General features: G+C 54.9%; 1 protein-coding gene across 2 annotated transcripts in view; it reads left to right on the top strand.

Moving 5' to 3' along the window:
• RASSF5 (Ras association domain family member 5) overlaps nucleotides 1-15,062 on the top strand; it is a 64,313-nt gene that overhangs the window by 44,126 nt on the left and 5,125 nt on the right. For both annotated transcript variants that reach the window (XM_021686568.2, XM_021686569.1), the window contains one exon: nucleotides 13,913-14,023. In XM_021686568.2, coding sequence (XP_021542243.1) covers nucleotides 13,913-14,023 — 111 coding nt within the window. The remainder of the gene's footprint in view (nucleotides 1-13,912; nucleotides 14,024-15,062) is intronic.

Here is a 15,062-nt window from a genome sequence, read left to right as displayed (position 1 = left end):
CCCCCCTCAAACTCTGCTGACCTGCCCTAGGAAGCGGGGGCTCTCGTTCAGCCGGTTCCCTGGTGCTGCAATCCAGGTTGCTTTTTCCTGCTCTGGTCTGGGGAAATCGGGGGTGTCACTCTATTACCATTGCATCAGCCTCCAGTTGGTGAGCCCCTCATCGTCCTTCTCATCACCTGGCTGTTCCCCGGTGTGGAGAGTGGTGTTGGATGGTCCCCCCGTGCCGTGATGCGGATGGCAGGCAGGAGCTGGGTCTGCAGGGCACTGGCCTTGCCTCGGGGAGCTGGAGGCAGGTCCTCTGTTGGCAGGAACACGCGGAGAGGCAGGAGGCCTGGCTGATCTCCACAGTCACACACGCCAGGGAAAGTGTGGGTTCCTGAGGAGGGTGTGGAAGCTGGTGGGTCTGGGGTGTCTGGAGACCATTTCCACTTGCGCTCACTTCTCTGTGCACCCCAAATGCCAGCCTATCTTTCCTGTCCCTCATTTTGATGGGCTGTAATTCTCTGGACCAGGGGCCACATCTTGGTCATCGTTGTGTCCTCTGCACGTGGTAGGTGCTTGATGCATGTTTGATAAAGGAGGAGTGGGCTTGGAGCTTCCCTCCAAACAGGGAGCCCTAAGAGGTGGTGGGGCTCCCCAGAAGGCACAGGCGCAAGCTCCTCAGCACACACAGTGTGTGAAAGCTGATATCCGGACTGTTCTAAAGGGAAGCTTGCTAAGATTCTGGATGTGGAATCAATGGATTTTTCCAGTAACTCTGAAAAGAAAAATCTCACTGAGTGAGCAGAAAATGCAAGGACAACTTTCCAAACATAGAGCAGCTCCCTCCATCCCATCTGTGATTGCTCAGCTGTTTGCCCTGGAGGATGAGGGCAGGCAGGACTGGGTCACTAAGCAACCGGGCCCTGGCACCTGCTGGCAGGAGTTGGCCTGGTCCTTCCTAAAGGGGGGGGGGGCTGGGGGCGGGGGGGGAGGGGGGATCATGCCGAGGGGCCCATGTGAGGAGGCGGGAGAGCCTCCTATGACAGGTTTCTTCTGGCTGCCTTTCCGCCATGGAGAGTGGCAGGCGGAGGGGGAGGAACCAACCCACTTCTTGTTTGTTTTCATTTCCCAGTTTACTTCTGAGCAAGACCCCGGTTTGGCAGTCCCAGTAGTTTGAGCATCCTCTGTTGGCCCAGGTGGAGTGGGGAGGGGGCGTGCTGCTCAGGGGACCCAGGCCCTTAAGTGAGCCCATTACTGGGCCTGGGAACCCAAGCCACGAGCCTTCACTGTGTGTGCCTCAGGAAGCATGCTTACTGCTCCAGGCCTCACTTTCTCCTTCTGGGATAGTAAAGGCCATCTCAAGAAATGCAGATGGATGATGAATTTTGACGTGTGGAGGGGGGTTTCACAAATGGGGTACGTGGAAGCATAAAGCTCTGTTCACAGAACAGAGAGAAGGCAGCAGCTAGGGCTCTGCTGGGAAATGGTTAGAATGAATAATAATGGCAGTGAATCATCGGGCCTTGATGTGTGGCAGGCACTGTTCTAAGTGCTTTCCATGTGCAGACTCATTTGTGCTTTCCATCTAACAGTGGGGAAACTGAGGCACAGAAGCGGTTCTCGCAGTAGGAAGGGGCAGATCCAGGATTTGGGCCCAAGTCTGATGCCAGACCTCCTAGCCCCTAAGCTGTACTGCTTCTCCGAAAGCTCTTTCCAGAATTTTCCAAGTTGAAGCCCCGGCCGTGAGGCCCAAATGTGCCCACCAGCGCATCCCCACGTCGGCAGCATCCATCCGGGAGTCTCTGAGGATGGCGCACTTTGCCAGGCCATTGAGGAGTGGGAGGAAACCAAATGTCCCCACCCTTGAGCCTTTGCGACAGCAAGAGGGCACACACTTGAGAAGACTCAGAGTTACCTGACAACCGACCGAGACACATTTCAGTGTCACCAGCTGGCTCCCGGGCAGTGGCGTGGGGTGGGGTTGGCCGGGCAGGTGGCACTGTGACAAGAGGCCATGTGTGGGCTGGTGAAGAGGCTCCGGCACCACCCGGCTTGCAAAGCTGAGGGCACACGTGGGGTCTTCAGGGAGAGGGAGCCGAGAGGGACTGCACTCCTTCCCGCAGGCAGTGCCGGCCGTGCTGGGCCCTGGGTCCAGGCCCCCCTGCGCCGCTCTCCGCCGCCGAATCATCCGAATCCCCCGTGGCACTGAATGTGCTGCACTGCGGGGAGCTGCAGCCGAGCTGAAGCTGGCGCCTGGTGGGAGAGGGGCTTCCTGCAGCCAGGGCGCCCGCGTCCCGGGCAGCCCAGGAGCGGCCTGTAATTAGAGCACATGAGCGGGGCTTCTAAAGCCACCCCCTCCCGTGGCCTTGTGACACTGCTGGCTTTGGCTCTGTGCTCTCAGAGCACGTGTGATTGTCCGAGAAGCTGAGGAAGCCTTCTTCAGAGTGTTCTCGTGCGGGGAGGTTCCAGTGTGGGAGAGGGAGGATGCAGTTTGGAGGTGGGGATGCATGGCCCTGAAGGTGAGCCTGTTCCCAGCTCCCAGCTTGATGACTTTGAGAATATGCCATGGCGCTGGGGCCTGCAGAAGAAAGAAGACAGAGAGAAAGAAGTGTTTCCCCAAATCTTCCTTTTGCTGACGCATCCATGTCCCTAGGACGTATGAAGTTGGAAAGCCAGACATAGCTCCTTGACCGTGGCCAGCCATGGCCGGCTGAAGGGAGAGCGTGTGAGGCCGGTTGGGGAGTCCCTGCGCCTTGAGTCACCTAACAACTCCGGTTGCTCCAGAACGGGGGTGCCTGGGCCAGTTTGTCTCCAGGCCCCTTCTAGATCTGTGTGCCTGAGCCCCTCTGGAGAGTCCCCTGGGAAGCTCTAAGACGCTCAGCTCGCTGTAGAGCTCCTCTGAGTTGGGCTGGGCTGTCTGGGACAGCCCGAGGGTCCAGCCATTTCTTAGTCGTGCAGGAGAGTGGCCGGCGCCCAGACAAAGAGCCAGCCCCTGCAGGATGAGGGCCACCTTGCTCACAAGTGGGATTGACTGCTCACTTGCGTGGAAGACAGAAAGTAAGGGACACTCCCAACTGTATGGGAACCAGATGAAACTAGCTAGCTACAAGGCCTCCAGTTGCCCCTGACCTTGGAATCCCCTTTTTTAAAATTGTGATAAAACAGACATTACACAAGTACATTGACAGTGTTGTGTGGCCAATCACACGACCATCTCCAGAACGTTTCTGTCCCCAGCAGCCAGCAGCTCCCCATCCCCCTGTCCCCACAGCCAGCCCCATTCTACTTTCTGCCCCTGGGAATTTGACTGACTCGAGGAACCTCCTATAACTAGAATCACACAGCATCTGTCCTTTCGTGCCTGGCTTATTTCACTTAGTGTAATGTCTTCAGGGTTTATCCATGTAGCGTGTGCCGTAATTTCCTTCCTTTTTATGGATGAATAATATCCCATGGCCTGTCCACACCACACTTTGTTTATCTATCCATCCGTCAGTGGGTTGCTTCCGTCTTTTGGTTTTTGTGAGGAAAGCTGCTGTCAGCAGGAGTGTGCAAATACCTGTTTGAGTCTTCGTTCTTGCTTCTTGTAGGTATCAACCCAGAGGTAGCCTTCCTGGATAATCTGGTGGTTCTTTCCATTTAATCTTTCGAGGACTTGCCAGTCCGTTTACCAGGTGGCTTCACCATTTCACGTTCCCACCAGCAATGCCCAGGGTTCCAGTTTTCTCCACGATCTTGCCAACGCCTGCTATTTTCTTGGTTTTTGATGATGGCCATCCTAATGAGTACGAGGTGGCGTCTCATTGTGGTTTTTCATTTGCGTTTCCCTAATGATGAGTGATGTTGAGCCTCTTTTCCTGTGCTTATTGGCCATCTGTTTGTCTTTGGAGAAATGTCTATTCCAGTCTTTTGTCCATTTTTAAAATTGGGTCTTTTTGTTGTTGTTTTTGGGTTGCTGGGGTTCTTTATATATTCTGGATAGTGATCCTTTGTCAGACATATGATTTACAGTGGAATCCTCTTTAAATTGTTTCTGAAAGAGGAGCATCCAGGCTCCAGACTGACTGGAGCCTGGGACGGGGTCTTGGGACCCACTCTGTCACCCTGCCCACCGTCATCCCTGACTCACTCCACAGTGCTCTGGTTCTGGGTGCTCTGTCGATAGGTGCCATGGACCAGGAACCCTATAGGAGCCGTATACAATTCTAGAACCTCTTGATCTCCCTATATTTGTTTTGGGGTTTTGTGTGCATGTGTACAAGCATGTGCACGTACGTATGTCTTATTACTTCTTTGTGTTTCCTTCAGTTCATTAGGCAGATGTTTAATGAGCCCCTCCTGTCTGCCAGGCACCGTTCTGGGAGCTGCATCAGTGATTGGGGCAGTCCCTGTCCTCGGGGAGCTTGCATTCTGTCATCAAGCTGATCAGCATGTGTGTGATGTGCGCTGTTTGGCAGAGACAGCCAGGGCCACTGTGTCCAGCCACAGCCAGTCTGCGGGGGAAGGGGGCCCAGGGAGAGTGTCAGGGAGCCCCCCAGGGCAGAGTGCACGTGCAGCTTTGTAGAGGGCAGAAGAGCAAGCGGTGTCTCTGGGGCCCACGGTTGAGAGGGATAGAGTCCATCTAGGCCTGCAAGGGGGGTCCCTGGGACTAGGGTAAGCAAATACGCTGGTTTGCCCAGGACTGTCCTGATTCTAGCACTGAAAGTCCTGCACCCCAAGAAAACTCTCAGTCCCTGGTCACCCTACCTGGGACTCAGGAGTTGAGACCCCTGCTGACTTATCCACGAGGCATAGTGGTGTGTGATGTCAGAAGGGCCCACGGTTCTTTATGGGCCCACAAAAATGTTTTAATTGCTCTTAAAATCAGGGGGGAAGAAATTAACTTTTAGGTTGAAGAATGTGCTTTCTTATCTGATATTAATATATTTTTCTTTATATCAATGCTATCCTAAAATAGCATTGATATAAAGCTATTATATCATGCTATTATAAAATAGCATTTCCCATCTTTTTTTTTTTTTTTTTGGAGGAAGAGGGCCCCTCAGCCCCGAAGACAAAAGTGCTTAGGATGCACAGAGTTGTAACGTGGCTCTGGCTGACGGGCCTGTGAGAGATCGAGGTGAAGGCAAGAGGACTCCCATGTTGAGTCAGCCCCACCAACCAGCCTTTCTCTGCCCCACCAGACAGCTGACTACGGATGATGATGCTGGCCACAATGACAGTTCACTAGCCACTGTTTATTGAGTGCTTGCTGTGTACGTGAAGTGTGCTAAGCACTTCCAGATGTGCGATCTCGTTTCATCTCTGCGACAAATGTGTCAAGAAGGCCTTGTTGTCTGTGCTTCACAGACAAATCCGAGTCTCGGGGAGACCGCCTGCACAGACTGAGGGCACGCAGCTGTGCAGGGCTGTGTCGTCTAGGGGTGAGGAGCAGGGACGCTGGGTAATAACATACCAACCTCACTGAGTGCTTTCAGGGACTAAATGGGATTGTGACTTGGGAGGTCCCGGCCTGTTGGCGATTTTTGTCACGATCATGAGGCCGCAGATCCAAGGCCCCAGGGCTCTCTAGGCCTCCTGCAGGTGGCTGGTGTTCTCCACCCCGGACTCACCGCAGATGACCTGCCCCTGCTTGTAGACTGAGATGGCCGTCTGCGAGAGGGAGGGACACTGTGCTCAGGCTCCATGCTGGCCCCCTGGGGAGCCCGCCGGCGCGGCCCTCATCGGGTCCCCACACGCCGAGCCGCGCTGTCTGGTGCTTCCTCTTGGGGCCCGCACCTCTGCCTTCCCTCCGCAGGTGGCCTGCGCTCTCCCAAGGACAGGGACCGTGGCCTGCCGGTTTCCTGTCCCAAGGTGACTTTCACAGCCCTCACCCCCTGGGCAACTCAATCAGTTACTGTTGACTGACTGTCTGCATTGACCATCTGCTCTAGGTTTTCGTCTTCGGTCTCTTTCCAGTTTCTCAAATCCCACCCCCTTCTTACTCCCTGCTCCTCTGCATCCCCCCATCAGAGCAGCTCAAATCCCAAATCCCGCATGGTTATGCTTATACGGATGGCTCCCTGCTGAAACTTCCTTCCTTCCTTCCTCTGCTGGGAACAGCCTACTGGAGAACACACTTGAGGAGTTTCCAACCCTTTTATTTCTGGGATGTTGGACAGAGCCAGAGAGGGTTCTGGGAGAATCAAGCCCTTCACGGTCCAGGGTGTGGCTGGGGCGGCCATTCCAGAACATGGGCCCTCCAGGACCTGGGAGGGGGCCCTGTGGTGAGACCCATGGGGCTTCCTCTTTCCCATCTGCTCGAGGCTGTCACCAAGGGACCAGTGAGCCTTGAATGTGGTCTGGGCGTTGAGCAGGGCGTTCCGAACCCAGCCCAGACAGAGGGGTGTCTGCCCCTTTCCCTCAGGGGTCCCTATTTAGGACGGGCATGAGAGAAACATCAGGTGTTTGGGGCCCGCGCCGCTCTAGGGGAGCAGGGTGGCCTGGAAGGTGTCTGCGGATGGTCCTTCTCACACAGTCCAGCCTGAGGCTCTCCCCGCTGACATAGGCCTGGGGGTGCTCTCCGCCCAAGGGGCAGAAGAATGGCTGCTGACAGATTTGCTAAGAGCTGAGAAAGAGGAAATGCGGCAAAGGCTCATGGAGACGGGCTTCCGGGGTAGTTTTTGTTTTGTTTTCTTGAGTGGTGTGAGTTAGGAAGGTGTGGGCCTCCTTGAGCCTTGCTGACGGACGAGTAGAGAAAGCAAGCGGCCAGTACTGAGACCAGTCACGCCGTAGACGTTAGAAACGTCTGGATACTGTCTCAGGCCAGTTCTTACCCCTGCGATTCGGGTAAGCCCGGCCATCCTCCGAGGGGCCCCACCCCCACCCCCAATTCTCTGAAATAGAAGAGGAAGCAGTGATGAAAGAAACCACCCCCTCCTCGAGGTAAACTCGTAGTGCTGCAGAGGCGTCTCACTTCATGATTTCACAGAGGAGGACACTGAGACCCTCAGAGGGGAGGTGACTTGCTGGTGGAGGTCACGGGTCATGGTGGTCTTGCATTCGTTCTGACCAGGAAACTGCAAAGAGCTGAGCAGGGCTGGCCGCCAGGCAGAGCCGGCAGTCCGTGCAGCCCGGGCCTTCGCATCAGCCCCTTGGGGTGCGGGTCCGTGGGAGGTGCTCCTGGACCTGACTGCAGTCCATGGCAGGGCTCGGGGCTGGGCGCCACCCAGGCCACCCCACACTGTCCCGGTCACCTCCTTGGAGGTCATGGAGAGCTCGACGGAGCCTCGCAGCAGGTACCAAAGCAGCACAGTCATCAGCCATCACGTCTGTCTCCCTCCAGGGAACATCTAATTGGGAAGATGAGACTAACACGTGTGAAATAATAATTAGACCATAAAAGGCCGCGTACAGTTAGACCCAAATGCAGCCACACAGGCTGTGAAGGCACCTCCACGGTCCTTAGAGTGCTGGATGCCGAGGCCCATGGCGTGTGGTAATTGGCAGCTTGGCCACGACAGGACTCTGAGGCGTCGGGGCCCCGGGGCTGGGGTTTGGGAGTCAGTCCCCGAGCCAGGGAGTGAGCCTGGCCTTCCGCCTGCCTCCCTTCCTCCGCCGGCGTGTCGCCTCCCCGCAGGAGCCAGGAGGAGAGCAAGCCCAACCCCAGTGAAGCCATGAAGCCTTTGCCTGCTTGTGGCCAAAGTGCCCACGAAGTGAGAGCCAAGTACAAAAGGCCGGTGTGCCGGGGGAGGACGCAGCTCTCAACAGGAGTATCGTTCAGGAGGAAGGCGGCGCCCAGCACAAACCTCTATATTAACCTTTCTCCGTTTGGGAATTAAAATGGCAGGGATCTCCTATATTAGGAGAGCAGAGAACGAGGAGAATGCCGTGGGCCGGGGAACTTTCATTCAGGACGCTGAGGAGACGGCGCTAGGGGAGAGGCGGGCTCCGTATTCTGAGCGGGACAAACGGGCCCGCGGGGTAGTGCAGAGGGGGGACGCGCCAGATCCCCTAAGTAAAGTTTTACTGAAACACAGCCACGCTCATCCGTGGCCGCTCTGAGCTACGACGGCGGGGTTGCGTAGTTGCAGCGAAGACCGTATGGCTAGCAAAGCCTCGAATATTTACTCCCTGGCCCTTGACAGAACAAGTGTGCCAGCTGCTAGTGCAGAGAGAGGAATGAACACACTCCATGGCACGGTGGCCAACCCTGATGAAGTGCTCAAGGAGAGTGGGAAGTGGGATTGGCTCCTAGGGGTAGGGCTTCGTAGGCCCGGGAGGATAGGAACAGTATGTGCCTTTGGATGGGTTTGATCATGTCCACAATGTGTTTGCAGCCGTGATCTCATCTGGTCTTACCTTTGCATGCATCCTATTAGGCAAAGAAGGATTTGTATTTCAAATCGATAGGTGAAACTGAGGACAGAGACTGAGGCTTAAAGAGGTTATCGGATTTCCTCAAGATCGCTTAGTTAGTAATGGGGGTCAGAGCCCAACTACATGCATAAGCATAAGTTCATCCCGCAGGCTTTTCTTGAGCCTCTGCTTGTTCCCAGCTGCAACTAGGCTCTGGGATGCCGTGACAGGTAAGGGAGGAGTAGGTACTTCTCTCACAGAACTCAGTCTGCACTGAAATCCAAGGCTCACGGCACTGCAATTCCTAGGAAGAAGTAAGATCTTTCTCTCCCCCAACCCCTTGTAGGCAATGGGGAGACATTGAAGGTTCTTGAGCAAGTATCTATTATCTGCTTCATGCTCGGTGCCAGTAGGCATAAGAAGAAATAGAAGTATGGTATAAGTCATTAAGAAAATTCACTCTAGTTGGGAAGACAACTCAAGATAGGTAGTTTACTTGGAGGTTAATATAAGTGGAGGCATATTTAAGCGCCAGACAGTATAGTGCTAGCTTTAAATGTGGGTTAGCTTTAACCTTGCTGGGGCTCAGTTTCTCCATCTGTGAAATGGGAATTCGCATGAATTTGTGGTGAGGATGACATGAACTGATACAGATCATCACCATCGTTCAGGGCAGGAGTGGCCAGAGTGGCCAGAGAGGCCTGGACAGAGTGAAGGACCTCAGGTAGACCGACGGGAGCAATACGATGAAAGCATTGTGAAGGAAGAAGAGGCTGAGAAGTTGAAGAAGAGGGAGAGTAAAATTTTTAGCAAAAGTGAGGTTTGTGTGATTCAGGTCAAAAGAAAATGGGCATGAAGTTATCTGATGTGTCAGAGTGTGTCTGATGCTCCTGAGCCTGCTCCTCACCCTGGGGCCCCCCTCACGGCTGGGGCTTTCGGAGGCTGCCCTGTGTCCACCTGGGGATACTAGAAACCACAGGACTCATTCAGAGCCTCTTCTTCCGCCGTGACCAAAATTAAGACCTGTGTCATTGGTTAGAATGCAGAATTCACCGATGTTTGGGTTTCTGCTTAAAGTAAAATTCAACTTGGGGTAGATCTGCTCTGAGGTAGGCCCCAGAGCACAGGGGATGATCCTCTTAATTTCGTTGTTGAGGATATGTATTTTTTTAAGTTAAGGACTTAAGTTTTAAGTTAGGACTCCTGGCACCCAGCCTCTTCACGTAGCTGTACCCTCATACCCTTGAGCACTGAGAGGCAACACAGCCCCTTCCATGGCTCAGGATATGGGAGCACAAACCTATTTTTCACCAGCACTGTGGCTGTGCCGGCTGCGTTGGGAGCAGCTAAAGCATCTGCCTCCAGTGCCAGGGGCTGAGTCGGAGCAGACGCATGCCATGCTGCCCCGAGACGCACAGACCCCCTGCGAGAGACACCTCGGCGGCCCATGTCGAAATGTGTGAAATCCTAACAGAGTGAGGTCCCCCTTCTGTCTCCATCTTGCGCCATCCCGGGGAGACAAAACTCTATCTGCCTGGTTTCTAGCTTCGTACCCGTGGGGGGAAACCAATCTTTCACTTTGAGGACTTGAAAATCGGACAGGTGAATAAAAATGGAGGTCTTTGCCTTACCCCGTGAAGACTCTTATATTATTGATCTTGTTCACACAGCAGATACTTGCCTTTTAGGTAAATCTTTGGGGCAGTGAATATCTGTGGGTGCCAGAGCGTTAATTGTGCTGCTGGGTGGGGACCCTTGGTGTCTGAAATTGCCCACAAGGGGTCTATGCCAGTTCTCCTCAAACATTGCTGCCCGTTAGAATTACCTGGGAGAGTAAAAAATCCCGATGCCTAGGCTGTACCCCACACCATACATCAGAATCTCCAAGATGGAGCCCAAGCAAGGTTTCTAGAGATCCGCTAGATGATTCTGTGTGTAGCCGAGTTTAAGAACCACTGGCCTAGATTCTGTACCCTCCCTGGGAGGGGAAAGGATCCGTGGACTCTCGCGACTGTGGCTCGCTGGCTGACTGGCTGGCCTACTTCGGCAGGTGATTCATTCAATCCGTGGGTCAGAGCTTGTCTGCCAGATGGGGTGGGCAGGAGCCATACCAGCCCTGGGGGCTGACCTTCCAGCCTGGGGGTGCTCCACATGCTGGCCACACAGGGCTCGGGGCACTCCCGGATGGGGTGGTGAGATCAGGATGGCCATCTTCTGCGTCAGTCCGGGAAGGGGTGGCCTCAGATGCTTGCGTCACTTCCCCAGGTTTGTGGTGGGCAAGGGGGAGGAATAGATGGGCTATCTGCTGAAGAGAAGGGGAACAGGAAGATGAAACCTTTACTTACAGCAGCTATGACTTGCTATACCCAAACCCAGGCCTGGAATAACTGACTTTTGAAAGCCATGAACCAGCTGCCTTTTCTTACAGGGAAATGGCTGTAGCTCACTTGGAAACTATGAGAGGAGATCTTCCAGGAGCTTCTAGAGTTTCCTTTCCATTATTTAACTCTTTTTTGGGTAGATGAATATGAGAAAGCTGTCAGCTCCTGAGGAGGGGACAGCCTGTGTGCTTCAGAGATGGGTAGAATGGAGCCCAGGATAGGAACCAGGTAAGTGGTCTTTCTGACTGGCAGCTCCCACGGTTGAGCCGTGGCCGGGTACATCTGGTCCCATAGAGGTGGTCCAGTTTGGGGGGGCGGTTTCCGGGGAGGTCCATGTCTCTGGGAACTAGCTGTGGGAAGGGACCGGGAATGAGGAGCTCCATGTGAGGATCTCCGGATTGATGCATCGCTGGTGAGTGAAGACACTTTCTGAGGTTCACAGCGGTTGTTGCTTACCTCGGGCCTAAAGGAGGTGCCCTGGGGTGTGCTTCCCCTTGGGTGCTCTTGGATGGAATCACGGTCCAGTTCCAGAGCCCGAGTGGCCATGCAGGAAAGGGTGGCTCCCGCGTGCTGGCAGCCGCGTCCCACTGGAGAGATTGGAAGGCCCTCCTCGCCATCTTTGCAGGGGACGTGGTGCCCCTGGGTCCTGAGTCCTCTGGGGCCTGGCCCACTGATCCGATTCACCTTGGAAGAATGTTTCACAGGGCCCATAATTTCTGGGCCTTAGTCTGACAGCTGCACACCCCAGCCCTCATGGAATGGCATGGAATTTCAGTGGTCATTATGGGAGTGGCAGAAGCGACCGTCCTAAGTTGTCATGTGGTGAATTGAGAAGAACATGGGCTCCAGACATGGACGCACTCTGTTCCCGGCTCCACTCAGATGCTCACTAGCGGTGGCTGCACGAGCGTGCTCCGTAACCTCTCTAGGCCTCAGCTTTGTGATCTGTGAAATGGGAGTGGTATGAGGGAGGGTATGAGAAAGGGTGGAGCACAGGGCTGGTACCGGCAGGATCCCTGAGGAAGAGGATGGGGGGAGGGGCAGCCGGACCAAGGGAAGATGCGGTGATGGAAAGGGGTGTCGGCTCATCTCCATGTAGAGGGGTGATGGGGGGCGGGGGGAGGCCACACCAGCTCCCCGTGGCAGCCACAGAACCTGACATGTTATCAGCTCTGTCGGGTTGCAAAGTGGGAGGAGGAAGGGCGGGCATCCTGCTGAGTGTGCCCTATGTTTGGGGACGGCCTGCTGAAGGGATGACTGCGGGGACAGGCTCCGGTAGGGGGTCCTCTTGTGTTGCACCGGGCGCTGTTGCCGTGACAGGGCCGCTGGGAAATCTGCCAGCCAAAGCACACTCCTGCAGGAGGGTGCTGGGTGGTAGCAGGGAGGCAGCGGGGAGAACACAGGGGCCCTGCCTCTCTGGGCCTCAGTTTCCTCATTTGCCAAAGGAGAATCCTGACCCGCCCCAAGTCTGCTCAACTTCTAAAATCAGGTGAATTCTGGGTGGCTTTTTACCAACTTACTTGTGTTCCCAAACCATGGCCCCCGCTGCACACGGGCAGCATGAAGACCGCATCCGGAGGCTGGGCGGTGGTGAAGTGGAGAGAAATGCAGGGAATTGATTGAGGGACAGAGTTGCTTAGACCCCAGAATTCGCCCCCACAGTGTGAAAACCTATGACCTCCATCTCGTTCCTCAGCGTTGTTCTTCCCTTATCCTTCCTTGGGGGGGGGGAGCGGGGGCGGGGGGGGTGGGCAGCAGGGGAACCCCTGGGAAGAACACAGCAGAACAGCCCTGGGATTTCCTTGTAGGTCTGCACCTACCAACTCAAGTTACTGAGCTCCTCTGAGCCCTGGTTGTCTCACCTGAAAATGTAGGTAATAATCTCCATCTCACAGAGTTTAGGTTTGTGAGGATTAAAAGAGACAGTGCTTGCCAGGTTCTTGGTACAGAGGAGGTGCTAAGTAGATGTTGGTTGTCCCCATGCCCCAGGAGAGAAGGCTGATTCTCTCAATTATTGTAGAAGAACAGCCCCCTGTCCCCTTCCGGTTCACTCATTCATTTGACAAATATATATGGTTGACCCCTGAGCAACTTAGGGGTTGGGGGCGCTGCCCCCCAGCACAGTCAAAAATCTGAGTATAACTTTTGACAGCCCCTAAACGTAACCACTAATAGTCTGCTGTTGCCCAGAAGCCTTACCAATAACATGAACAGTCTATTAATACAATTTTGCATGTTATATGTATTACACACTGCATTCTTACACTAAAGTAAACTAGAGAAAAGAAAATGTTATTAAGAAAATCATAAGGAGGGGCACCTGGATGGCTCAGTCAGTTGAGCGTCCACCTCTTAATTTCGGCTCAGGTCATGATCTCGGGGCTGTGGGATTGAGCCCTGAGTTGGCTAGCGGGGAGTCTGCTTGAAGATTCTCTCCCTCTGCCCCTTCCCCACTCGTGCTCAACCTCTCTCTCTCTCAGATAAATAAATAAGTAATTAAGTAAGTAAATAAATAAAATCTTAAAAAATCATAAGGAAGAGAAAATAACATTTATAGCACTGGACTATATTTATATATAAAAAAATTCCTGTATAAGTGGATTCACGCAGTTCAAACCTGTGTTGTTCAAGGAGCAACTGAACTTCTTATTATGTGCGAAGTACTGTGGCCGGTGATGTACGGCCTGGGCTGATGCTCATGTGCCCTTGGTCCCCTGGGTCTGGCTGAATTGCTGTCGTTCCCATCAGCATATGCTGGGACCGTGTGTACATTCCTGTCTCTCCGGCTCTCCTTGCTTCCTCCGGGAGACGGTGCCTTGCATTTCTCTGCAGCTCCCATAGCATCTCAATGCAATCTTTTCCCTAGTAACCCTCGGTAAGCAAATGCTGTTCTGCTGATGCACCGAATTCGTCGTCCGTGCCCGTGTGCTGGGCACGTTCATATTAGTCTCGCAGCAAGCCCGAGGGGTAGGCATTGTTCCCATTTCACAGGTGAGGAGACTTAGATTTCAGTTACTTCCCCGGAGCTGGCCGGCTACCCAGTGGCACCACTGGGATTTATCTCTGATTGTTCTCACCCTGCGCCCATGAGATTAGTTTTCACCGCGCGGGACTGGTGCTCCCTTATTCGAGGTCTTTGGGAGGGTCTGGTCCTCCCCTTTCTCATCCGGAGAACCACTGCGCACCCACTCTCACTTCTGTGTCTGTTCCAGAATGTCTGTAAACCCGCCGAGGAGACGCAGCGGCCGCCCACACTGCAGGAGATCAAGCAGAAGATTGACAGCTACAACACCCGGGAGAAGAACTGCCTGGGCATGAAGCTGGTGCGTCCGGGGAGGGGGGGGGTTGTTGGAGGGCTGCCCGCCCCACCCGGCCCCGCCCTCGCCCTCGCCCTCGCCCTCGCACCAGGCCCCGGCCCCCCCCCCCCCCCCCCCCCCCCCGCCGCCGCCCCTTCCACTGGGGGCTCCTGTGCTCTCCCTCTGGATTCCGGGGAGGCCCCTCGGAGGCCCCTCCCCTTTCTTCAGGCCTCGGGAGGCCTCGGGGCTTGTGCGAGGCCGTCAGGGACCCCCGCGGGCTGCGGGGAAACAGAATGGGCTTTAGAGTAAGATCCAGGTCAGTCGCTGGCTCGTCCCCTTTTTCGCTTTGGGAAACCTTCGAGCTTCGGCGTAAAATAGAGCTACCAGTGCCCATTTGTCGGAGCTCTTGTGGGAATTAAGTACCATACAAAGACCTCAAGAACTGGTATTGCTTGGCCCCCAGGAAGTCCTCACGAGGGGAGTTCGCAGCTCCTGTCCTCTCCCTCTTGGTTGGTGCACTTCTACCGCCTGCGTCTGGGGAAGCTTCCCGAGACTGCACAGCTCCGAGGGGAGGCTCGCAAAGGCCATCTGCAGTGGGAAGGGGCGAAGGTAGAAGAACCCTGCCCCCTGCTGGTGGCTGCTGGCAACTGGCTCTCTGGGGCTTCAGCCAGATGGAGCGCTAGAAAATCCAGTCTCCCACGGTCCTGGGCTTAAGTCTTGCAGGCTGCCCCGTTTTGGAAAGAAATGCAGGAGTAAATGCAGTGGGCTGGTTTTGCGAGGACCTCATTACAGAGCCTTCCTGCTCCTCCCTGGTTTGGAGGGACAAACTAGAGAGGCCACTCCAGACCCTGCCTCCTAGGAGCGGGGACTCAGCAAAGGCAGGGGACTGGGGCAGGAAGCCTGAGCCCTGGGAGGGAAAGCCAGAGGAGCTCCTCCTGTCCTCTCGGGTTGCTGGATACTGCAAGCCTTCTCCTGGCCCAGTGCGGGGCAGGCAGGGGGACATCATCTCTGCCCTCTGGCACCTGCAGGTCTGCAGACACAGGAAGGAACTCGGGGCGGGAGGGGA

This window comes from Neomonachus schauinslandi, chromosome 6 (genome assembly GCF_002201575.2).
Source record: "Neomonachus schauinslandi chromosome 6, ASM220157v2, whole genome shotgun sequence".
NCBI lineage: Eukaryota > Metazoa > Chordata > Mammalia > Carnivora > Phocidae > Neomonachus > Neomonachus schauinslandi.
This window is presented reverse-complemented; position numbering and strand designations above follow the sequence as displayed.